Below are 26,178 nucleotides of genomic sequence, written 5' to 3' on the forward strand. Positions count from 1 at the left end.
TGGAAAACAATCAGTATACCATGCAAAATTCATCATGTATTGATTTGGATTTGGATCATTTTTTTGTCAATTTGATCCATTCTGACAAATTTCATAACACCAATAATGTCCACCATAAGTCTGAATGAGAAAATGAATTATTGTGTTGGATAACATAAATTATACCAAATCTTATGAGCATATATCTTAAGCACTTTTAGAGTTGAAACATTATGACTTGTTGTTGTTAATTATTGTCGCGAGACAAATTTTGATTGTAGGATATAAACACATCTTTGTCAAATTCTTAGAAAAGATAGGATAATACATATTTTCTTTAGTGAGCAAGTAGGTATAGCTTCGATAAAATGAGAAAGGTTCTAAGATGGCAAGACTGTACTAAGGAAACCTATGGAAATAAAAAAGAAATAGAAAACTATTCCATACATGCATATAATTTTTCTTTGAAAAGGAATTCGGAAAAAAAAAAAGTTTATCACACCAAAGATCGAAGCATTCCGAAAGCGGTTGCAAGTCTAGAAGTAGATGAGATCACTATTCAGATATGCATTTCAAAGTCCATCTTTGTCACGCAACTCATATCATTCTGTCATCGCAGGCTTGTTCTCGCTCGCCTTGGGTTTCTGCTCCTTTGGCTTCTGCTCCTCAGATTTCCTATAGAGGCACAAAGAGTTCCGTCATTTGGAGAGAATTAAGGACATTTGACAGACAACAGTCTTTTATTAGCCAATCATAAAGATTTTTGAGAAAAGCGTAATTGTGAAGAAAGAATCCATTGGAAATGTTACAAGACACAAATCGATCTAATGAGGTCTACATGAAATATGCAATTACCAATACTTGCATAGAGAAACATAGAGCATGTCTCAGTTTTATTTTCCATTACAAAAATCTTACAAGACAGTGGTATGATAATGCGATCTGAAACAAAAGAAGTGCTATGGCAGCATTTATTAAATTACCAAAAAAGAATTGTCTTTTTTATGCTATGTTCTCCACAACTTCAGAGAATAATGGAGCTGTGTGATACATAAACAACATCCGACAACTCGGAAGTATTTCCAGTTAAAAGCACTTCCAATTGGAAGTACTTCTGATCCAAAATCCCATCCAAGAAATACATAAGAAACTCTATATAGATAGCAACATCGTGCGAGCTACAAAAGGAGACAGCTGGGCATATGTATATTCCTCTTTGTGAGTTTCTCTTTTCATCCAAGACTGTGATGCCACCAAGCATAAGCTATTCTGTTATGAACCCTTTTCATAAACTAAAGTACCACTAGTGGTAATACCTCTTTTACTGAAGAAAACTTGTAATTTTATGGCCATGACAGCGATATCAACATCGTGCGAGCTACAATAGGAGACAGCTAGGCATATGTATATTTCTCTTTGTGAGTTTCTCTTTTCATCTAAGACTGTGATGCCACCAAGTATAAGCTTTTCTGTTATGAACCTTTCTCATAAACTAAAGTACCACTAGTGGTAGTACCTCTTTTACTGAAGAAAACTTGTAATTTTATGGCCATGACAGCGATATCAACTAGGTCTTGCATTGAATTCAGAGGGTCTCCTTACCCCTAGATGCAGTCAGAGGCTTTCCCCAATGGAGATTTATTTCCCTTGTATCTTACAATATAAGACTTCGATAAAATAGATGTACATTTCATTTTTTTCATCCTTTCACATAAAATTCAAATAATATAGATGACACTTCGACACTCAACAGGAAAGCACTTCAAATCAAATACTGCCACTTTCAAATTATAGAAGCAACACCAATGGAAACAACTGTCTGGCTCATGAAAAGATAACTTCCTTCCCAAATAATGCATGCATTTTTTCCTTAAGTTTTACTCTTTATTAGTCATCATTTCATATATATGTCATAATTATATCAACTTGCATATATTTCATACCGATTCATAAAAAGCAGATGGACGAGCAGTATACTCAATATTTTTATTAGCAAAACTGAATAATTAATTCTCTATCTCTCTCTGTATATCCTTAAATGATACAAAAATCTCCAGGAAAAAAATTTCTAATAGTGAAGCTTGCTGACTGTATTCCCAGTTATTTTCAGAAGTGAAGCTGAACTTTCAGCTAGGCATTTAGTAAATAATATAGGGAATAGGGATGCAATGATCCTCTTACTGCATCATTACATCATTTGACAAGTGCAGTGTGCTCACAGCACTATATTTTGTAGTAAAAGAGAACTAAAATATAAAACAGAATAATAAAATATCGGACTGGACAATTTTGGAACAATATTTTGATATCTGTGTCTGTAAGTTCAATCCATTTTGAAATTACTTAATACGGGACACCAGAATGATTCCAAGAGGTATGATCTTTGAGACATGACTACATAGAATAGAGTATAATGCACAAATACGCAAGAAAAAAACTGGTAAATATCAGTTACTAAACTAAAGAACTTCAGTAACAATATGATGATATCAGTTCATACATCACCAATCCAGTAATGGACCACACATCAATCACAGCAAATAAAAGTACATATAAATATTTAGCAACTCATGCAGATACATAATGGCATTTGCATAACAAAATGAGCACAGAATAAGTAGATGGAAGAGACTGGAAACTAAATCAAATTCAACAGAAGACGCACCAAAGAAAACAAACATTAATCAGATAATTCTCTATGTTACTACTAACCAACAGTAGATGACAAAAAACGAAGAGCAAGCAAGAGTTTAATAGTCAAGGAAAAAATATTAAAATTAAGAAAAGGGAATAGGAGGAAAAGTTAAAATGCCAAATTATATGTGACTAGTGTTTCATTATAATAGACGTTACATAGGAACTGGATGATGAAAATTGATTTAAAGAAGAGGACTGACACCAATAGTATTCAAACAAGGGACTTGTTTGTCCAATTCTTATTCATTGGTTTTCAACCAAGTGTATCACAACAAAGACAAGAGGAAGTACTAAGAGTACAAGGATATTATATTTTTTGAGAAGGGAAACTAGACCCTCAATATAAGCCACAAGGCCACAATGTTATTGTAGAGCACAAGTCGGATACAAGACTCACTAAATTTATTCAAGTTCGTAGTTCCATGACAGGAAAATGTGCAACTTCATGAAAGAAAAATCCCAAGCCTCCTGAAAGGTCAAAGAGATGCTTTACCATCCAATATAATGGATGGTTGAAAGGAAATATATACAAATAAAACTAATCTTAAAGTACATTGCCTCGAGTAACTAGAACTACAATTGTACGCCCAAGTGATGAAAATATAGAGTCAAATGCAACTTATTTACTTTTTAATTCTGCAATAGCAAAAGGCCTCAGGGTTCTTATTTGCAAGTACTTGAAATTCATGTCCCAATGAGCAATTTCTCATTTTCGAAGTCTATAACTTGGCTGAAGTTTTCCTAGATTGACTCACAATTTGTCATCAAGTTTTGTAATGGATAAATAATCAACACAATAATTTTGGATTTGACGTATCATAGTTCATACAATTTAAAGCTAGCCCCACATATACGTGGTAAGCTTTCATGGAGAATCGAAAGTCATTAAAAAATTATTTTTAAATATTTTCATAATCAACTAAAAGGATAAAAAAGTAAAGAATAGAGGAAAAGCAAAGTTGAAGATTGACCCGGAATTATAAATTTTGAAGTGAAAAGGTGCCCCTATGCTGATAGTCAGAAAACCATATCAGCAAAAGAAGTTCATCTACGGAAGAACAAATTAAAAAAGGTACCATTCTGTCCCCTGTAAGTGTTTATTCTGTGTTTCTAGCTCGCAGTTTTTATTAACTGTTATTCTGAAAATAGATCAACAAGTGCTTATAGTTCAGTTGAGCTTTAGCCTTAAGCTATACTATTAATCTATAATGCAAAGGTTCCTCTCAAATACAGAGATAGTACAGCATTTGCGCCCTGCTCAGTCATTCACTGGTACATTCTTATTCTTTTTTCCTCAAGAAAATGAAGACAAGTTCCAGTTATTGCTAATTCAAACGTATTAAATTGGAACTTTTGCTAAGACTTGTAGGTTGGGTGAATCCATTGCCTTCGTTCAGTTATTGAGGAACACAACCCATAACTTGAGGAACATAAATCCCAAGAGGTACCTCACGCAATAACATGTTTCTACCCTTCACAAATCATAAACCAAATCGAATAAAAGACTCTAACTAGTATCGACTACCACTGTACCACTACACACACACATCCAAGATTATTCAGCCCGCAAAAGATTGGATCTTCTGGGGAAAAAGAACCTTTCATCTTTCATACATCGATCAACAGTGTTCGTCGAAGTGGCAAAGCAGCGACACGGGTATGCAGAGAAGAAGAGGAGTATCGTTACCGCTTGTCGGCGGCGCTGCCTCCTTTTTGGCTTAGGAAGGAGCGGAACAGAGGGGAGTTGACGTCGTAGATCATGGCGCTAGGGTTTTGAATCCCTTCCCACGGGGCGTAATCTATTGCACGACAAAGGGGTTTGACAGCTTCATATATATATATATATATATATGTGAAGCTTTGACTATATGAAAAGACCACTTTGTCCCTTGTGCGATAGCTCGTCGTCGCCCATAGTATATATATATATATATATGAAGCTTTGACTATATGAAAAGACCACTTTGTCCCTTGTGCGATAGCTCGTCGTCGCCCATTGCCTCCTTTGAGTGTGTGGGGCCGCTCTCATATGCTTGTAACATTATATGGTGTTCGTTTGTAGCTTTGCATGATGACCAATCACCGCCCATTGTCTATATCCCTCGTGCGAGGGCTGATCACTCCTTTCAACACGTGCAAGACTATTTCACATCAGGCTTTAGATGAACACTATCATTATATACTATTGGGTTTTAACAAAAGTAATGACAAAGGTAAAGATGATGATCAATAAAGTTGTTCGAATGATCAAAAAAAGAAAAAAAACGGTTGTTTCATAAATTTTTGAATATGAGTGTTTTACAAGAATTTTTTTTTTCAAAAATTCACATAATATATATAATATATATACGTTGAATCTTAGATTTTGATGATGAAATCAATTGGTAAGTTGTTTGACCTAATCTATGTGTCGAGATAAATGTGCAGGATTAACTACGGTAGTAGTAAGGCGTACAGCAAATGATGAGCCGGAATCGAAGATTCAGACGATGTACCGAGAGTTCGTCGGATGATCACTAAGAGTTCGTCGCTGGAAGCTCGTTGGAAGATCGCCGAGAGCTTGTCGGAAGATCACCAAGAGTTCATCGAGAGTTCGCCGGAAGCGCGCCGGAAGACTCGTCGAGAAGTTCACCGGAGGATCACCGAGAGAAATCAACATACCGAACTAATCGGTTGCCTTAATCATAGTTAGTATATTAGTTGAGTTAGGATTGTGAGGTAATCCCACTAACTAAGATAGGGGCCAATTGGGTCTTAACAGGGCTGAATTAGGCTGGTTGAACAGTCCACTCAGCACCTAAAGTCACGGCCGACGGTGGCACCGCCCGGGACTCGGTCTCCCAAGAGCTCTGGGCGATGGTATCACTTACAATTAATGCTGTCGACGGTGGTACCGCCAGAGCACGGTCTCCGAGCTCTGTCAAGCGGTGGTACCGCCTAATGTCAGGTGGTAGGTGGTAGTACCGCCCAGTAATTATAGTGGTACCACGAGTATCCCGAAATCCGAAAATGTGATATTTTTTGCTTCAATTTTGAAGTCATCGGGGCCTATAAATATCCAACCCTTTTCTGCATGAAAGGACACGAAAGTATTAGCAGTCTTTGAAGTATTAAAGTGTTGTAAAAGTGCTAGAGTACTCCTCCCTTTCTAGAGATCATTCAAAGAGAGGTGTGAGACTTGTAAGGGTTATCTCCTAAACCCATGAAAAGGAGAAAGCACTGTAAAAGGTGATTGGTTTTCACCTATTGAAGGAAGGTCATTAGTGGATACCGATGACCTCGATAGAGGAGGAATCCGAAAGTGGATGTAAGTCACAACGACCTAACCACTCTAAATTTTGATTTGCATTTCGTCTTGAGCAATTTACCTTTTTTGTAAACTATTTTACCTTTTTACTTTCTCTACGCTCCTATATGCTTTCAAGTTAAAATCTTTACGAAATGATTTTCATCGGAATTGGGTTTAATCGAAGAATTTTGAAACGAGTAATTTTTTAGTTGCACTAATTTACGCTCTCTCTTAGTGCCGCTCTTGATTATAATAATATAAGGATGAAAATTAAATTTATATATATATTATTGTGAGTGAAACTATATAATCTCAAGGATCATGCAATGATATAATAAAATCTTTACTAATTAACTCAGTTGGTATCTTCATGTATTTTTTAATGTTATAAGTATAATGGGAGGATAAGAATAAAAATCATATAATTAGTAAAATAAATTATTAAAGAAGTTTTTATTTTTTTATTGATTGCAACAATGATATCATCTTCGTATCAATCTCGGCTTTTAGTTGGATTTATTTTTTTAATAATATAAAATTAAAATATTTTATAATTTTCTTTTAACACATACTAAAATATTCATTGATTATTGGTTATTTAATTATTTTTTTATGAGTACTAAATATTTTCTAATAATTTACAATTTTCATTGTTTTAAGTAACATTAATTAACTGCCTCATTACTCCTACAAAGAAATCTTAATTTGTTCTTATATTTATAAAGCACTATTTATCTTATTTCTTCCGTTGGTAAAGGGCGGAAAGTTGCTTCTTTTATCGATCATCGCAAACCCTATTTTGTGCTCCGAGAAAATTTCCCGCATCCCATCTCAATTCGCTTCTTCTCCTTCTCCCCGGAGATGGCCGCCAACTTCTGGACCTCGTCGCACTAGTAATTCATTCTTTGTTCTCCTTCCCGTCCATGTTTCTTCCGATCTCTTTCCCCTTTCTCGATTCGATGATGCATTTATGTTGGATTGATCTGGGCAGCAAGCAGCTCCTCGACCCCGACAAGGTCGACGTGGTCCAGCGCCTCGATAAGGAGAAGGGCGTCACCTTGGAGGAGTTCCGGCTCATCAAGATCCACATGAGCCTCCGTAAGCTCATCTCATCTCTCCCTTCCCATCCCCTTACTCGGATTTCTAGGTTTTTCTTGCTTTCGTTATCTTCCCTGAATCCTCTTGATTGTTGGAGTGGTCAATGGTGTCACCTTTGTTTTGATTCGGCACTTATATGAAATGTTTGTGAAATTTGCTTCTCACTACGTGAGAATCGAAATAATCTTGGAGCAGTGGGATACGGAGAATGCCTTTTTTCTACGTATGCGAAAGAGACGGGCGGGTGACACGAGCAGCGGGCGGGTGATAGCAGCCGGCGTGAGGGAGGCGAGCGCGAGAGATAGAGAAATTGCATGAGAAAGAGAGCTGGGCTGGGCGAAACATTATTCTAATGAAAAAAGAACTAGGCTTACCTGGAAATAAGCCATGTATTGGACCCTGACCCTCCGAAAATGGGCGGTCCGCATCTCAATTCACACTCGAACCTGTAAATATTGGCCGGTATGTACCTGTCGGTTCAAAATGAAGATCCTTGTTCCACACTTCCTATAGGAATGACATCTACACCATATTTTATGTTTTCTAGCACTTGAAAATCTGCAGCTGCAGTAATCAGCAATTCATGATAACTACGGCACTGGGGAGGGTTGAGGAGTATGGCTTATCTATTTTGTACATTATTAAGGTGCTATATGCAACTTTCTTCCTATTTGTGTCAAACTAATGTGATGTGATGGTTCAAATTAAGACTGTCAGTCCTAGCATTGTCAGGATTTAAAATATTATATAGTCGACTGGTTTTACTTTAGATGTGGCTGTATGAGTAGTATGTTAGAGGCCACTGGTTCTTTGTGTGACGCAATAATTGAGGTTTGAGGTGTTGCAAAGTCATGAGTGGTCACGGTGTGGTGTATCTTAGGGGAACTGTGACATAGTGAGATTGCGAGTGAAAAAGAGAGAGAGACATATTAGGGAATAGTTAATGTCAGATTTGTAATCAATTTTCTTGAAAGTGGAAGTTTTTTACGTTGTATGGGCATTGGCTGAACCATGTTAGTTTTCTTTTGCATAGTTTATTACAAACATTTTCGATTTAAAATATCAGTGTTTGGGTTTCCGAAACAATCTCTTTATTGGGTTAGGCTGCATACATTGATCCTCCCATACCCTACATATGCGGGAGCCTTGTGCACTAGCTTCACTAACACCTTTGGGAGCTAAAACAATAATCTTATCATTATGGTGACTAAGGATTGGCCCGGCATGGGTTGTCATGCAGCAAACTGTTCTGACACATGGTTGGACTAGTGCTAGTATAACACGACACAATATACAATGCTAGAAAAGGTTACTAGTATGTGCCCTTTGCCATGGAATGGAAACCATTGGTAGTGAGTTTAATGTGAAAATGACTATTAGAATCATCCATCATTTTTCTTTTATAGAAATGAAATTAATGGATGAGTAATATAGGAGAATTTTTATTTTTTGTTTGAGGAAGTTTATGTGAGAACAAATTAACTAGGAGTTTATGTCTAAGAATGCCTTTGGAACGGGCAAGCAATCTTAAGGGAGTAATTTTGACATATGTGAAACTCATTATGTTATTTCATCCAGGAAAAGATTATAATTTAATATATAGAAATGTTTGTTTATCTAAATAGGTTCTATTATTTAGTATTTAGCAATTTTCCTAAGAGACTTTTCTTTTTCTTTTTGCTCTTTGATTATTCTATACTATTTAGGCCTTGTTGTTGTTGTTTGATTAGTCTATTCTATGTTTTATTTTATAGTCCAATACTGTTGATAGTTCACTTATTACATCAACTAAACACTTTTTTTTGTTTTATTGGAATCATATTGACCAAAATTTGATTATTGTTCTAAAAAGAAATAATATTCTTTTACTTTTTTCACAAGTATGTCCCAATTATTTGTATTTTGGAACTTCTTTTGTTCTAATTGATAGCAAACATGTTTTTTTTCTTTCAGAAATTTGGAAGTTGGCTTTACAAGTTAAAGTGAGGCAAAGGTTTGGTCTTACTCCTTTCCTACCTACTCTATGTATTTAAACTGTCTATTTGATGTGGATTCTTATGTGTTAGATATTGGTTTTCCCTTTTTGCCAACCACTTAATCTATGTCAGTTTGTCACTTTGATATCCATTTCTGAACCTTTTTTTGGGTTGATGAAACTAAGATTCACCTTTTGATATGGATTTATGGACACTCTTTGGCTATCTTCATTTTAGTAATCAACAGGCTGCTTTACACCGTTGGTGTCCCATTATCAATTAATGTGGCAACTGAAGGAGAAAACCCAGTTTGGTTTGATAATACTATGACAACAAAGATAACAAGATAGTTATAAGCATCACTATGTATAGGGCTGATACGGTTGCTTGCTAGGATAGCTATAAGCAAGGTTCACTGTACCGCTCAGTGAGGGTGGTACATACCAATATGATAGGAGACCATCGGTACGCTCTCATGTATCATGTATCAATATGCTTGGTACAGTTCGGTACATACTGTACCGATAACTGGTTGGTACTGATACGGACCAGTAAGGCGAACCATTGCTATAAGCATCGTTTTTGTATAGGGCTGATATGGTAACTTGCTAGTTCCAAGCATGTATCATGCAGTGTCACAATGACATGCTGCTCTCATGATGGTTACTTAGTCTACTTATATGTTTTAGTTTGTTCTTGAGCATATGCATATGGTAGCAATTAAATAGTACTAAGACCTTTAGTGGTTTGAAGTTACTAAGATTTGTAGGGGTTGAATTTCAGATGTTGACAAGTAGAAGGAAATAGATATATTTTTATGTTTCAGGGTGAATATTAAAAACTATCTTGTATGCATCTAACCTGCTAACTTAGCATGATTCATTAGCAAAGAAATCCCTAATAACAAACAGTTGATGATAAATATTTACAAAATCTATTTAATTCCATTTACCTTTTTTTATATATTTAGTTCAAAAAATAAATTAATCATTGTTTTGTGGAATAGATGAAACACGAGTTGTTTTACCTCCATGATATTGGTAGCAGGCTGGTGATTAATGACCTGTGTTAGGCCTTCTGGTTGGCTGCCTTAGTGACATTTTTCAGCATCCCAAGCCATGCCAAAACTTGTCTAGCTGATCATGCCAGCAACACAAAAAGAAATTGAAATTAATGAAGAATCTGGATACCATCCCTGACAAATGGTACTTTGGTGAATCTTAACTAATTAAAATTAAGATGCAGCATTCAGTAAATATAGCACAATAGAAACTAAGTTTGTTGTTGCAGTAATGCCATCAAAAAAGGATAGAAAATACAAATAAGTCTAGAGAGGGAACAAAGAAAAACAGGTATAGTTTGTATTTTGTGTAGGATTTGCTGTAAAAGTCTGACTGTAGTCATTGATTTGTAAAAGATAAAACCACATAAAAATGATAGTTTTTACTTTTTACAGAAATATGTTACATAAAGACATAAAGAAAGTAGTCATTGATAGTGTCAATATAAGCAAAAACTTATTTTTTTTTTGTAAATTTATTTTTTTTCTTTTAAATTGAAGGCTTACATGATGTTATGTATTATGGCTTTAGCTTTGAATCTTTATGTTTCTTATTTAATAATCTACATTAATTTCAGGGTTATAGCAACTGCAATTACATATCTCAGACGTGTGTATACAAGGTATATTCAAATTCCCATCCACTTTAGGGATTTGATATGCCATGGCATTTTTAATTTTCTTGCAACTTATAATTGCTGTAGATAAATTTTCTCAAGAGAACATGGAAAGACATTTGTTACTTCCATTTGAGACTAAAAGAAAACATATTCAGATCTGTTAATAGGTTATCTAGAAATGCCTTGGAAAATTTTAAGAATCTTTTTTTGAATCTTATCTAGGTAGTGCAGGCTCAGTGTGAGTTCTGTTGGTGTTTGGTTAGTTGAACAGATTACATATTATAAGTTGGTTGATCTTTTTTTTTTTTTCCAAAATCCATCTCATACAGTTTAAGTAGATTTAGAAATAGTCCTCTAATCAATGTGAAAGTCATATAATTTGAAAAATACTAGTGAGAGTCTTGTTGAAATGTGCAAGGCATGGTTTCACATTCATGGAAATCTTGGAAAGTTATGGTTTCTTCTATATGACTTTTGTGTCAGTTGGTTGAGTGATGGAAATAACTTCTTTGCTTTGCTTGAATAGAGATTTTACTTGTTGTCAATTAGGCTGTGAACTTATGTTGCTTTGCATGGTGCTTTTCAGACTAATAGGTTTTATGTTACATTAATTCAAAGTTGAGACCTTATATAGGTACTCTTCAATGCTGTGAGAATGAGAACATGTGATATACTATGATCATGTACAGAAGTTCTGCCCTTTGGCTTGGTAATATGGAACCACTCAACTGCGCCCTTTTTGGTGTCCTATCGAGATAGGTAGGCCCGTTACCCTTCCTGCCTCAGACATAAAGACAGTAGTCATTGATAGGAGCCTCAAGCACGAAATTATCATTTTTCTAAAGATTCCAAGGTTCACAAGATTGGGTTAGCTCGTTTAAAGAAATTGGATTGGAAGATTTTCTTAAAAAATAATAATATCAATTGGAAATGAGTTGAGATGGTTGGTAAACCTGAGGATCTCTACGTAACTCAGTACAACTGTTGTCCTGTATAATTTGAAACTTGGTCTGCAATACTTAAAAGCACAGGAAGGCCTCAAGTTCTATACTTTGGCTGGCGAAGCTATTGCTACGTTATGTCACCTAAAATGAAATCGATCAGCCCTCTTCTGAGCTCATCTGGACTTGTTAGAGAGCAGTTTGAAGATTGCGACTTTGCAATAGTCATGTTTGAAAGAGCCCTTGTTACGTCACCTGAGCCACTTAGTCTTCCATCATGTTGCATAATTCACATATGATTCGAGTCTGTATGCGCTCAATACAACATTGTTTTTTGCAATCTCCATTACTGCATCTAGCAAACAACATATGGAATCCTGAAGGACTTGGACACCTAATCTCAGTCTCCTAGTAAGGAGTTGGAGACTCACAGTATTGCAGGTAGGAGGATCAAGTCTACATTTTTTGACTGAACTGCGCTAGTCATCCTCATTATCAACTAAACAAATATTTTATTGTTTACAACTTTAGTTAGGACTTAGGGTGTAAATTTAGTTGTGTATTTGATGGACCATTAATACAGGTGCCTGTGGGACCCAAATAATGCAAAAGTCTGATGAATAGTTAAATGTATTTGACGAAATGTTAGAAAAGTTCATTTGATGAAAAGTTTCCTTATTATGAATCTTCTTCTTCAAGTTGATGATTAAAATATTCCTTCTTACTGTATGTAATATTTTCATTTACAGCATTCACAAGCAATCCTATGCTTAGCTCAGAGTGGTAGATATTCTGAAATTGGCTATTTGCTTTGCTTTCTGTGTGCAGGAAGAGCATGACCGAATATGATCCGCGCCTAGTTGCACCAACTTGCTTGTACCTGGCATCGAAAGTAGAGGAGAGCACCGTGCAGGCTAGACTCCTTGTATTTTACATCAAAAAAATGTGTAATTGTTTATCTTTGTTAACATATCGTCCATTTAATGTTTTAGGGTCATTACTATTCTTATGCCCTTATTGTTCCGGTGACCTATTATGAATTACGTATATCAGATGCAGGTGCAACAAGTTCAGATGAAAAATACCGCTTTGAAATCAAGGACATTCTTGAAATGGAAATGAAGGTTCTGGAAGCCCTTGATTATTATTTAGTTGTTTTTCACCCTTATCGTCCACTCCTTCAGTAAGTTTTTGTCTATATCACTGAACTGTTCAAAAAATTTCTTTATAGATTTTGTTGGCATTATGTGATTTATCATTATATGACACTTAGGTTATATGTTGGTTATTTACCATAGTTTTCTCATAGTAAGCTTTGTTCGAGTCTCAAATCATGTGTATATAAGACTGTGTTAGATTATACCTTTTGGATTAGGTGCTTTGTTTAAGTATCCCCTTCTAAATATCTTGAAAATTAAGGGTATCTGATAGAAGCTTGCATAATCATAAGAGATAAGGTTGTTTAACTTGATTGCTGGCTTTCTAGTATATAGAAGATATGATACTTGAATTTACGGTATATAATGGTATGTGGATTACATTGAATAGATCCGAGTAAATTGGAATTGATTTTTTAGGGGGTTAATTCATGCATAGCGAGCAAAATCTTTTTGATTTGAATATGTTTGACAGAAAGAGTTCCCCAATCTGGCTCTGGGAAGGATCGATGTACATAATATTAATTTTGCATCAAGGTACACTAACTACATTGTATAACTCCCCTTTTATTTAATAGTTGCAAGATATGTTGAAAATTTCAACATATCTTGTAACTATTGAATAAAAGGTGAATGTTATACAATCTAATTAATGAACCTTGATGCAATGGAATTAGTCAATTAAGTTCGAATAAGCTCTTAGCACAAAGAAATTACTGAATAAGAACATAACATAAAACATTTATTCTTTTACAATATTATCAACATTACAAGATGAATCAGAAAGAATAATGGAGAGACTGAGATCCACTTGATTGATTTGAAGTTTTAAGATTGGTGGTAGAGTTTGTGGTACTGCACTTCGGATAAGTTCTTTTTTGTTGCTTATTGTTTTGATAGGTTGAAGGCATTTGTCTATTAAACACAATTTGGCCTTTACTGTCTCTTATTGGCCCAGGGGAGAGCAAGCCTACCTATCAGAAGTAAAAAACCTCTAGTTTGGTATTGGCTTTTGCTGCTTTCGTTTAGATTTCCGTACTTTCTGCCACTATCAAATGAACAATGTTAAATTGATCGTAATGGTTTCTTTGAACTTGTCCCTTCCATGATGTCTAAGTTCTGCTTGGCCCTTTCTTTAGATTCACATAAATTTGAAAACAAACACTGCCATTAAGGTGTAGCAGTTAATTTCTGTGCTCCAACTCTGCTTGCATCATCAAAAATATTAGTAGGTAAGTGATTCACATTTCACACAAGCTCTATTCTAAGCTAGGAGGAGATCACCTGTTATAAATCCTAGGCTTTCCAGCATGGTAGGAACATCATGACAGAATGATAGAAAATTTTCGTACAGGCTTAAACTTTTTCATGGTTCTATAGAGTGAAGGACATAATTTCCAAAAGAGAAGTCAAGCTTGTTAGGCTAAAGATGGGTCTATTAGTTTTGTTGATGCACCCGACTTTCTGTTGGATCATGTTATTTTTCCAGAGAAATTATGAAATTGGTTAAGTTTCAGGAATTCCCTTTCCCTCTTTCCCCTCGGTGCATGCAGAAAAATAACCCTGCACTATTTCTTGATAAGTCAATGGTTACTGAAGTTTTTTATCTGTGATTTGACATATGTGGCAAGTGATATAAAGGGTTTCAATTCCTCACAGCAACATGAAAATTTATCGGATGCATGTCTTGTAAGTTACTGATTGTTCAGAAGCATAAAGCCAAATTTTAAATTGTTTTGGTATTATCACTAAGTTCCTTTATATCAATTTTTAAGGTACCTTTTAATTTGATAGTTTTTCCATATTGCATGCCTTATTAGAAAAAAAAAGGAAGCGAAAAGGGGAAAGTTAAGTGTTCCTTCAAATGAGCAAGTTCTTTAAACAGTATAACTTTGCAAAACAACTGTGTGGTCAATCCAGCTTTAAGAATAAAATCAAGACTTACTTGACAGGTTGTTGCAGGATGCTGGTATAACAGATCTGACCCAGGTTGCCTGGTAAGCAATTAAACTCAATATGCTAATTTTTGGCTTAATTTGTATAGGTTTCTTTTCACTTAAGAAGCTCAACCCAAGCTTGAGTGCCAATGTTAGAGCAGTAAATATTCTCTCTTTGATAGTAAGTGCACTTTAGTTGGATAGGACAAAAACAAAAAAACCTTTTCATCATGCCTGGTGCATGATTGAACTTGCCTTTCGTAAATACATAAACCCAAAATGATTCAGAGACCATTAGTAGTTAATATACAGGCTATACAGATTACCAATGGTATTATTTTCTTATAGCAATTTTGGAACAATAGTTGTGAGATAAAGAAAAATAAATTTAAAATTTTAATAATATGGGCTATTCCTTGACATGTGCGTATGCATTTTGTTTAATGAAAGGGGAACGCATTCTGATCTTCTATACCTTAAACAAACAGGGGTCTTGTAAATGATACCTACAAGATGGATCTGATTCTTATACACCCTCCCCATATGATTGCTTTAGCCTGCATATACATTGCTTGTGTTCTCAAAGACAAGGACTTGACCACATGGTTTGAGGAACTCCGTGTCGACATGAACATTGTAAGTATTGCTGATCATCATTTATAGATTCACCCAACTGCTTCTGCGAGTCTGATTGGTTTGTTGAAATTAAAATCCCACATGCTGCACTGCTATTTGTAGGTCAAAAATATTTCCATGGAAATATTGGAGTTCTTCGAGTATTGCAGGCTCGACTCCAAAGGTAATATCCTCATCCCGGAGGACAGGATCAATGCAGCCCTGAACAAGGTGGCGGCAAAACCCTGATTGGTGCTAATGAATGCATATTGGAGGTGCAATTACTTACCCATAGGGCAATCTGAAAAGCCATATTGGAGATACAGATATATGTATCTGTTGGCTAAAACTATGGATATGTATTTGGCCTGATGTGCCAATATTTGACTACTCGAGGACATGTAATCCTTGTGACTTGTAAAAGTAGCTTATATTTATATTGCTCAAGTGAAACTTAAATCTTTGCTGAAACCCTAGTTGATGATACGTTCTCATTTGTGTTGTCTAGCAGGCATTGGTTGCTTGTGGAACAATGCTGTTAACCCTGAAACCATCCTATTAGTTTGAATTGGGTTACCATGCACAATGTCATTTTGCATCCATCAGTTTAGTAACAAAGAACAAACTCTATCCTTATGGCAACTTACAGATTTAAATTTAGAGAGCATCCTAAATATATCAGCCACTGTTTCTTTTTTCCACGCATTACCCTTAAACCATTCATTCTTGATTTATTCCTGATTCAAATACATTGATCACCTATGGTGAGTGCTATTACTAGCATGTGCTATGCATATGATTTTTTATTTTTGATTTTTTATTCTGATACTGATTTGACATTACTATAGTTTGCAGGGGTGATTTAGTCTGCCCAAATAGTAGCATCCTAATGAAAGGTAATGTAAACAGACACACTCCAAGGTAATGGTTGACTCATCCTGTAAGTTCTCTAATTTAATTCACTCAACCTTTGGTGCATCTTAAGGAGTTTATTTAGTTTTTTCACATCCTCTGATGATCGACTCATCTTAAGTTCATTTATGTTTTAGTTGACTTAATCACACTTAATCTGTTCAACTTTTAATATAGCTATATATATATATATATATATATATATATATATATATATATATATATATATATATATATATATATATATATATATATATATATATATATACTTCTGATACTTTATGAATTTTATTGTTCTTCATTTAACCTTCAGTAATATCTTACACAAAATAGTGTGTGCTTGGATTCTATGATGATGGAAAGCAAAGATATGCAGATCACAGAATGTTCTTTGGATCCCAGTTATATCTGTCATCCTTGATTTAGCATTGGCATTTTTCACCAAAATAAGTGACACCACCATTGCTTTCATGCTATATCACTTCATGGTAAGATTTATAACCAGATCATTAATGATCAAGCTGGCATTAGAACATGTAAAAGCATCAGGTCCACCCAGCAAATTGATCTGACATAGATTCCAACATGCTTTTCTGTATGTATTCTTCCTAGTACTGTCCCACAAGCCAATGAAATAATGTCTTTGCTACATTGGTCATGAGTAGTGAGTGACCCAAGTGTTTTAGTGTGACCCCACTAGGAACAAAGGGCAGTGTCCTCTCCCTTAAAGTCCAACAACACTTGGAAAGGAATCCATGATTTATTGATTTGGTTGAGTACCCCCCCCAATAGGACTTCAATCCATGCATGGTGGGGATGATGAGGGCAACTGGAATTTGTTTCTTGGAATCATGGTGGAAGCTTTCACTGGCTTCAAAGACACTCATGTCCTCACAGTGTGCCATCTTCATCCATCACCCTTCCATATATGTGAGAATGAGTCAGTTAGTACACTTAAAGAGCTATACATATCTATTACCATAGTAGAATATGTATGTCCATGACCTACAAATATGCAGTAGTTAGAAGAGATTTAAATATTCTTAAATACTCTTAATAAGAATTCTTAATTAAACATGTTAACTTTTTATGATTTCAATGATGACAAAAGACCCTTATAGTTGAATCTTATGATAGTTTATTGAACAATATGTGAATTTGCTTCTTGGCAGTCAATTTAAGAATTAAGAAATAGAGAAGGTAATGAGAAATACTCGTTTGAACAGAAGTTATGAAGATGAACAATGATATGATGATCCATATTGTTGTATGAAACCAAGTACAATATAATTGCATGACTCCATCTAAAGGAAATCTTGGGAGATGGGAGTAATGATTGGGTAGGGTCCTAACTCATCATTCATAATCAAAAGTGGGCATTGTCTTTCATCTCATCTAAGCCAAGAGTACTTGTTTTTTATATTCCCCAACATGTCTCCTCTTTTGCAAATGGTACAAACTTTATAGGAAATTTACTTCGAGAGGGGCATGCATTGGTTGTCGAGGTTGAGAGAGAACCCACACAAATGTAAGAAGAGACATTGGGAGAAACAAAACAATAAAGCGCATATTATAAATATTGAAGAACAATCAAATAGCATATTACATCAAAAAGATAGATAGAAAGCTAATCCAATCGCCATCACAAAGAATTTTCATCGTGCATATCTGATTTGTGCAAGCAACATTCGATCTATACTTGTAATATATTATTATAGGATCATAATTGTATAGTTAAATTCAGAAGAGTATTTTGTTTATTTTCTTTTGACATTGATGACTATATATATATATATATATATATATATATATATATATATATATATATATATATATATATATATATATATATATATATATATATATATATATAAATACTCAAGTATGAATGAATTATCAAAAGAAAATAAGAATTAATAATAAATTATCTTATGTAGTTAGTTATCTTTGGCATCACAATCTCTATATTTTAAAAATTTACATTGGTATCTTTATAGTTATGAAAGTGAAACATCTAGATTCATTTACCTAATGACGTCAATTTTATCAATGAAAATACGAAAATAAAAGATAAAAAGATAATTTTAACGTTCTAATTTGTGGTGACGGACGACGTCGGTGGTGGTGGATAACGATGGTATCGGTGGTCACAAGTGGCTATTGTGGATAATGATAACTATGTCAGCGTCGATCGCAAATGCATAGTGATATCACTCTGCATATATGGAGAAGGAAAATAAGAGTCCTTTGATTTTTTTTTTTTTGGACAACCAAATTGAACAGGACATGCTTATCATGCATTTCTTTCACTTCAAAATTAATGATAAGAAGCCAAATCCTTCAATATCCAAATACATTTATTTGTTGGAATCTCCTGCCGACAGTTGATAGAAACAATGACAGTAGTGCCATTATATAGTTATAAACAAATAATGCATGACAAAGATTGTGTAGCGGTTTCTATATGCTGTTACTGCTTGCTGCTCGATGCCTTGTGTTGGAATTCATCCAGCAGCAGAAAGAGTAGTCACCTGTAGTTAGTTAGTTTGATAGGTAGTGTTAAGCGAAATTTCTATTCAAAGGTCGCGATTTTTTTTTTTTTGGAGTTTGATCCCTTCGACATTCAAGTTAATGATTTTATTTTTTTATCTTCCTTTTACTTTTTTTAGAGTTTTAAGTATATTTTTATACTAAAATAATATCCCGATAGTTTGTAACCGACTCGAACTATCCCTTAATCTTTGAATTATTCTATGATCTTCTTGAAATATTTATATAGATATTTTGTAGGAGATCGATTCTTAATATTTTTGAAATGTTTTAGAACAGAATTGATTCTTAAATTGATTTGAATTATCTTTTGATCCGTCTTAGAGATTGACCGACAACAGTAGTTGATCTTATATTTCGAAGAAGGACGAGCAACATAAGTTGATCTTTATATTTCAAACCAATTGGCCACCTGACGGAGGGACCCACCCCTTCTCTCACTTGCTCCCTTTGTCCTGTATCACTGTCACTTCCCCCGCCCCCCCCCCGGTCATCCACCTCCGGTTCCTTATCAGGAACACCATCAGCTCATCCTCCTCGCAGATCCAATTGGTCACTTCTTGGGTGAAAGAGAAAGAGGAGATGGCTTCTCCGCCGGACACAAGCAAGACCGCCAAGCTAGAGCGCTGCAACAACTACCTCCGCCGCGTCAACAGCGCCAAGATCATCTCTGCCTCTTCACGCCTCCTCTTTCGCGCCTCCATCCTCGCCACCGTAGCGCTCATCCTCCTCTTCACCCTGCACTACCCTCCCCTCCTCCTCCTTTCCCATTACTCCGCCGCCGCCGCCGCCCGCTCCAGCCACCGGAGCCTTCTCTCCTCCGATGTCACTTACGGAGGTGCAGCCTGGGAACGGGAGGTCCGCAGCTCCGCCACGCCGCGCCGTCCCTCTGGCCTCACCGTCCTCGTCACCGGCGCTGCAGGGTTCGTCGGCACCCACTGCTCGCTCGCGTTGAAGAAGCGCGGCGACGGCGTGGTCGGCCTCGACAACTTCAATTCCTACTACGACCCCTCGCTCAAGCGCGCCCGCCAGTCCCTCCTCTCCCGGCATGGCGTCCTCGTGGTGGACGGCGACATCAACGACACGCCATTGCTCACCAAGCTCCTCGACGTCGTCCCCTTCTCCCACGTCCTCCACCTCGCCGCCCAGGCCGGCGTCCGCTACGCCATGCGCAATCCCCAGTCCTACGTCACCTCCAACGTCGCCGGCCTCGTCGCACTACTCGAGGTGGCTGCCAAGCACGCCGACCCCCAGCCCGCCATCGTCTGGGCTTCCTCCTCCTCTGTCTACGGCCTCAACACCGCCACCCCCTTCTCCGAGCTCCACTGCACCGACCGGCCCGCCTCGCTGTACGCTGCGACCAAGAAAGCCGGCGAGGCCATCGCCCACACCTACAACCACATCTACGGCCTCTCCATAACCGGCCTCCGCTTCTTCACCGTCTACGGGCCATGGGGCCGCCCCGACATGGCCTACTTCTCCTTCACCAACAACATCCTCCGGGGCAAACCCATCACCCTGTTCCGCATGCAGGACGGCACCGCCGTGCAGCGCGACTTCACCTACATCGACGACGTCGTCAAGGGCTGCCTCGGCGCGCTGGACACCGCGGAGCGGAGCACCGGCAGCGGCGGCAAGAAGCGAGGCCCCGCGCAGCTGCGCGTCTACAACCTCGGCAACACGTCGCCGGTGCCGGTGGCGAAGATGGTGGGCATCCTGGAGGAGCTGCTGGGGAAGAAGGCCAAGAAGCACGTGGTGACGCTGCCGCAGAACGGCGACGTGCCGTACACGCACGCCAACGTGAGCATGGCCGAGGGGGACTTGGGCTACCGGGCGACGACCGACCTCGCCACCGGGCTGAAGAAGTTTGTGAGGTGGTACGTGGAGTACTACGACAGGAAGAGCAAAAAGGAGGCGTCGGCCTCAGGAGGGAGGGGATCGCCACCGCACTCCAAAGTGAGTGTGTAGTAACTGTTGTGCCCGAGTTTACTAGATTACTGTTGGAGAACTGTAGGGTTAATAACAATGGCAATAAAGATGAAGATGGGGAAGAGAGGTAGAGGGTAAGGATGGAAGATGACAGTGAGGAGGAACCAGAAGAATGATGTCATGTCATGGTCCATCTATCTCTCTCTTTCTTCTTCCCTCACTAAATTTGTTCATCACAGTTTCCTTTTTTTTTTGGTTAACTAGTCAATCTATCTTGTGGGATGTGAATCCATATAATCTGTTTGCTAATGAATTATACATTCAATTTGGTGTGCATAGGAGGTATTCAAAGCAAATGCACCCTTTCCCCAAATAAAAGATATCTACTACACCAATGTGTAAAAGTTTTCTTGTGTCATAGAATCCCAATGATCATGCCAGAGAACCAAGTTAAAATTGCAGGTAAATTGTACTTGCAATTTACCTAACACATTTACTATATACAAGTAAGAAATCCCATGAGTTGAGAATTGAATCTGGATGACCCACCTAAATTCCAGTAGCTCCTCATTGCTGCCCAGAATAACAACACACAAGCTACTACTTCATTCATCTTTTGAGGGGGAAGCAACAGCAGCCTCAGAAGTATGCACATGAAGTGCTATAAATCTGTACTTGAGATTCCTTCCAGAGTTAATAATATTGGCCTCTCCCGGTGGCCATTGCACCAGTGGCTCTCTCTCTCTCTCTACTCTTGTCACATCATAATACAGGGTTCTAAATCCAAATCCTTGTGGAGGTACAACTCATGTTAGAGAAAGAGAGAAGAAAACGCATGAGACCAAAGTAAAAGAATCAGAGACACCAAATAGGTTTATGGTATGACGGGCACCAGTTAAAGATCTCAATGAAGTTGCAAAAGCAACAGAGAGTTGTATATTATGCAGCACTTTTAACATGAATTTTGTACCTACATTAACACATCATAGTGAAAGCTTAAACTAACTCAAAAGTCATTTAGATGCTATCATAGCAGGTTGGAGAAGCTGGTGACGAGGGTCAGGTAACAACACAGAGAAACAGATATAATGTCCAGCCATGATGATGCCTGGAGCCACTGTCTTCATACAAACACCTATTGGGGAGTATTGATTGAAGGTAGCTAAAGCCTTAAAGGTGACAACTGCTCACATTTTTCCCTCATCTCATATGAAGATAAAGCTGAAGTTTGAAAGGGATGCTCATGTGCTCGGAGAACCCCTTTCCCAAAAGCAATGTTTCCATCCTCCCTCCAGTGATTCCCACTCCACTACATTTTTGCAAAGGAAAAATAACCCTGACAAAACCATATTTTTCAACAAAAGAGCTTCTCGCATTCTCAACTTCTGTAACCATTTGAGTTTCAAGAAATCTAATCTACAGTTTTACTCAATCATTCTACAGTTTTATATTAATGCAAAGACAGCATCTCATTGTTATGCTGTAGATTAAGGAAAAACCAAAGGACTTTGATCTATCGCTTTGTTGCCTGCCAACGATCGAGGTTATATTGCTACTAACAAGTATGCTTCTAGAGTTGGAAGCAGCAGGAATAATTATGAGTGAAAGGTCTTGGCAAATTGCAGATGGTTTTCCAGGTAGGGTTGAGAGAAGCATGGGTAGCTCTTTTGACATCTTACTGCAATGTCAATATCCAAATAGCACAAACCCAAGTAGCCCAAGAGGTTGTCAAGGTGACTGCAAAAAGAGCCTATTTAGTAAAAACAACCCACAATGTACAATAATCATTTTATTTGGTGAGAGTTTTCAATTGTGAGGTAATAAATGTGATCCACAGATATACTACAAGTATCCAAGTTAAAACTGGCATGGGTTTGGATAACTGGGTAGTTGATCAGATTCAACAACAGATAATTCAAGAACAGATAGGGTGACTTCATGGGGGAACCTAACCCATCACCTTTCCTGATCTATATAGTGTCATCATTCCTAATCTCTGTAGCCATGGTAGAAAATAAGATACTTCCTTCCAAATACCCGGATCTGCTCGAGATTTTAAAAGTAAGATTAGAATACTCTTAATCTGATTTAGAACAGAATATATACCAAAATAGGTTTTAGTAAAGGTTCAGGTAGCTGGATAGGTAGTCAGATTGGGAATTAAATAGGATGAAATAGGACGATACCTACCATTACAGCTGCTATCCAATCATAATGGAAAAATAATGGCATTGATCGAGAAACCAAACAGAAAACAATTGAAGAGAACACTGAAGTATAACCAACACCATTACTAACAAAGTCATTTGTAATAGAATGATCTGAATCTCAACCAGTATATATGATCATTAATAATTACGATACTTTTCATGTCATCAAAGTATTAATAGCAGTTTAAGTAACAAAAGTAAACTGAAATATAAATAATAGTTCAACAAGTGCAGAATGCATATCTAAAAAGGTAACATAGCATCATAAAAATAGTATTCATTATAAACTGCTTCAAAACCCCTGCAACAATACCCCTTCAAAAGTCATTCTGTCCACCACCATAGCCGGCACTGCCACCATAACCACCGCTGCCGCCATAACCACCACCGAAGCCACCGCGAGACCCACCACTAGGTCTTTCATTAGCATAGCTTACACGAATGTTCCGGCCCTGTAATTCCTGACGAATAAAAGTAAAAATGTCAAATGATGCATTGTTATTCAGCACCAAGTGAGAATTTCACATTCAGATACAATCAGCTAGAAAAGGATAAATCAAACAAGGCTGACATACCTGGCCATCCATGCTAGTCAGAGCACTGCTAGCTGATTCATCACTATCAAAGCTTACAAACCCAAATCCTCTCGATTTTCCTGTGTCTCTATCAGTAATAACTCTTGCTGCATCAACAATAACAGTTACTTACAGTGTGCTGCTTGTAGTAAACAATAAGATGATGTTTTACCAAGAATTTGTTTTCAAGCAACGTGGAATAAAACTAATCATTGTATTATCATAGCAGACACATGAATCTTAATAAGAATAACGACAAAAGAATTTTGTCATGAGAAATTAATACATAGGCCATATGAGGCATATTTCAGTTATACGGGAACCAGATGACAATAATTTCATCACCACAATAAACTCTTCACTTGATGAGCAAACATGCTACTAACCTTCAACCACTTCTCCAAAGGAGTTAAAAGCCTCCTTAAGCTGTTGATCATCAGTACCATAGGAAAGACCTGTAAGCAACAAAGTAGTAGAAAGATAAAGAAAAGATAACAGATGCATTCAGCAACATGTTCTTAGACAGGTAATTTATGTTTCCCAGTGAAATGTTATGCAAAATATCTAAATCCTAACTGAAAGAACAGAAAGAGATATTACCTCCAACAAAAAGCTTTGATGACATATAGCGCATAGAGTTAAGCAGATGCATAGCCCCACTTGGGGCACCTGATATTCCATTTTTCATTAGTCCTTGCCTAATTAAGCCACCAAGTTTACTGGAAAATGCCATCTCACAGTTTTTTACTGTATATATAGCAGGAGGCAGGTCAGCAGTTTTTGAAAAAATCAAAATTATGACGCTAAATATATATTGATGAACATAGCAAAACATTGCAGCAACAAGCAAAACAAATAATAAAAAGCTAAAAACAACAACTTGTGTAAAAGAGCATGAAAAAACCAGCGAACCATGACAAGCTTCAGGTGATGCTCTAAAATAGAATTTCAGTTCCTAAATCTGATGACATCAACAGACTGAACAGACATTTTCATCTAGAGAATTGTTAGGTGCTCACTTAATTCAGTGCTTTTGTGTATTTGAAACACAAATAGATGCAGAGCATTAAGCAAGCAAGTGCACTATGCAGGCAAAACACATACCGAAAAGAATATCCCAGACCAAGGTTTCCAATATGGATTGGAACAATACATACCAACCAATATTAATCAATCTGAGCAAAGACTGCTAATAGATCATATAGTTCATTATCCATCAGTGTGCTTTCTTTTTTTCTTATATAGTGATATAGCATGGTGCAAGTTGGTGTACCACTCGTTATGCTAATACAGAATTGCACCAATAAGGTGTTGAAGATACTATTAGCAATATTTTAAACCTTGCCCCAGATAACCAAACCCTTGACCACAAAAGGTTTGACATTATAAACATAAAGGACTGTCAACTAATCAACTTTATATTCAAAAGCAAACCAAAAGTAGAAAACAACAAATAATTTATAGAATCTCTAGGTAGATAGGCAGAAAGCCCCATTTTTGTGACCAAATCATGGTAGGTCAAACATTGTCTAATTTAAGAGCTAATATATAAAGATCATCAGCAACTGGAATTAAATGAAGCTGAATATCCTATTGTTCTAGCAACTATTGATAGTAACTCTGGTAGTACCCATCTGTTTGTCCTTAGTTTCCAGACTTCAACCTACATCTTATCGAATCAGAGGCATGAAATTGTTGACTTTGACTATTTCTAAATCCAGAATATTATGTGAAGACAAAAAGGATTTAAACCAAAATCATATAGATAGATCTATTACTCCTCTCATCTATACCCTCCTGAAGTACAAGAATCAACACCCAAAAAGAAAAAAAAAGGGTGGAAACCTAATCTCCGCAAGATGTCTGTGATTCAAAACATCAGCTATATTGTTTTTCAAGTCCTTAAAGCCAAAAACAGACAACGGAATACCGGACAATTAAATTCGTTTTCTCGATACTGGATTTACAGACAACCATCTCAGACTTGTTCCCTTCCATCTTTAAGTTCACCATGAGACTACATCGGAACCAAAGTACATAAACAAGTTTCATGCACTAGCTATATATATATCCTATTTTCTTCATCTATTAGTCCAGAAAACACAGTAATAATCCGTCCACTCAACCTAAAGAAGAAAAGTGAGCTCACATAAAAAAAAATCCAAGAAAACGGCGGCATCTTTCGCTTACACATCAAATCTCTAAAAATAAAAAAATAAAATAAAAGAAACAAGCTAAAAAAGAACAATGAAAAATTCAACAAGATCCAATGAGAATCCACGAAAGCAAACTTTCACATCGGCAAACGAAGCGATGAAAGACACCTAAACCAAAAAGATGAACGCAAAAGGAGTCAAAACGAAAACAAGAAATCAGACCTAGAGGAATCGGTAGGGGCAGAGAAGATGGCAGCGAGCGAGACGTGCGACGGCTGTGGAAGGGGGGGAAGACGGGTTTTTAAATAGGGCAAGGGATCAGCTAGGGTTTAAGCCCCTCTCCACGTCAGCTTGAAGTGAAACATCGAAGGGTACTCCCTATATTTTTTTTATGCGGAACTTCGTGACTTGTGTACTTACATAAATGACTATGCGAACATCTCATCATTCAAATTAAGTTGTACTCTCTCTCGCGCG

General features: G+C 37.0%; 4 protein-coding genes across 5 annotated transcripts; 2 read left to right on the top strand and 2 right to left on the bottom strand.

The window, feature by feature from the left end:
• Positions 1-379: 379 nt before the first annotated feature.
• On the bottom strand, positions 380-4,488 carry LOC103990803 (wound-induced basic protein). The gene is made up of 2 exons (XM_009410073.3): positions 4,364-4,488; positions 380-654 (listed from the first exon to the last, which is right to left on the bottom strand). Exons 1-2 carry the CDS (start codon positions 4,435-4,437, stop codon positions 582-584), a joined length of 147 nt encoding a protein of 48 aa, XP_009408348.2. The 5' UTR covers positions 4,438-4,488; the 3' UTR covers positions 380-581.
• A 2,212-nt stretch (positions 4,489-6,700) lies between these two features.
• Positions 6,701-15,840, top strand: LOC135642181 (cyclin-C1-1-like). 2 transcript variants are annotated; one of them, XM_065158099.1, is made up of 9 exons: positions 6,701-6,858; positions 6,957-7,063; positions 9,017-9,056; positions 10,678-10,722; positions 12,489-12,607; positions 12,714-12,843; positions 14,770-14,814; positions 15,243-15,390; positions 15,493-15,840. In XM_065158099.1, the coding sequence occupies exons 1-9, from the start codon at positions 6,827-6,829 to the stop codon at positions 15,616-15,618; spliced, it is 792 nt and encodes a 263-aa protein (XP_065014171.1). In that variant the 5' UTR covers positions 6,701-6,826; the 3' UTR covers positions 15,619-15,840. The 2 variants fall into 2 exon arrangements, with proteins under 2 accessions (XP_065014171.1, XP_065014172.1); XM_065158100.1 differs by lacking the exon at positions 10,678-10,722.
• Positions 15,841-19,308: 3,468 nt separating this feature from the next.
• LOC135643822 (UDP-glucuronate 4-epimerase 6-like) lies at positions 19,309-21,096 on the top strand. Its single transcript, XM_065161187.1, has one exon. The coding sequence runs from the start codon at positions 19,414-19,416 to the stop codon at positions 20,797-20,799; it is 1,386 nt and encodes a 461-aa protein (XP_065017259.1). The 5' UTR covers positions 19,309-19,413; the 3' UTR covers positions 20,800-21,096.
• A 1,986-nt stretch (positions 21,097-23,082) lies between these two features.
• Positions 23,083-26,039, bottom strand: LOC103990800 (glycine-rich RNA-binding protein 4, mitochondrial). Its single transcript, XM_009410068.3, has 5 exons — positions 25,924-26,039; positions 24,146-24,292; positions 23,932-24,000; positions 23,546-23,652; positions 23,083-23,431 (listed from the first exon to the last, which is right to left on the bottom strand). The coding sequence occupies exons 2-5, from the start codon at positions 24,276-24,278 to the stop codon at positions 23,288-23,290; spliced, it is 453 nt and encodes a 150-aa protein (XP_009408343.2). The 5' UTR covers positions 24,279-24,292; positions 25,924-26,039; the 3' UTR covers positions 23,083-23,287.
• Between the last annotated feature and the right edge of the window lie 139 nt (positions 26,040-26,178).

This window comes from Musa acuminata, chromosome BXJ3-7 (genome assembly GCF_036884655.1).
Source record: "Musa acuminata AAA Group cultivar baxijiao chromosome BXJ3-7, Cavendish_Baxijiao_AAA, whole genome shotgun sequence".
Lineage (NCBI taxonomy): Eukaryota > Viridiplantae > Streptophyta > Magnoliopsida > Zingiberales > Musaceae > Musa > Musa acuminata.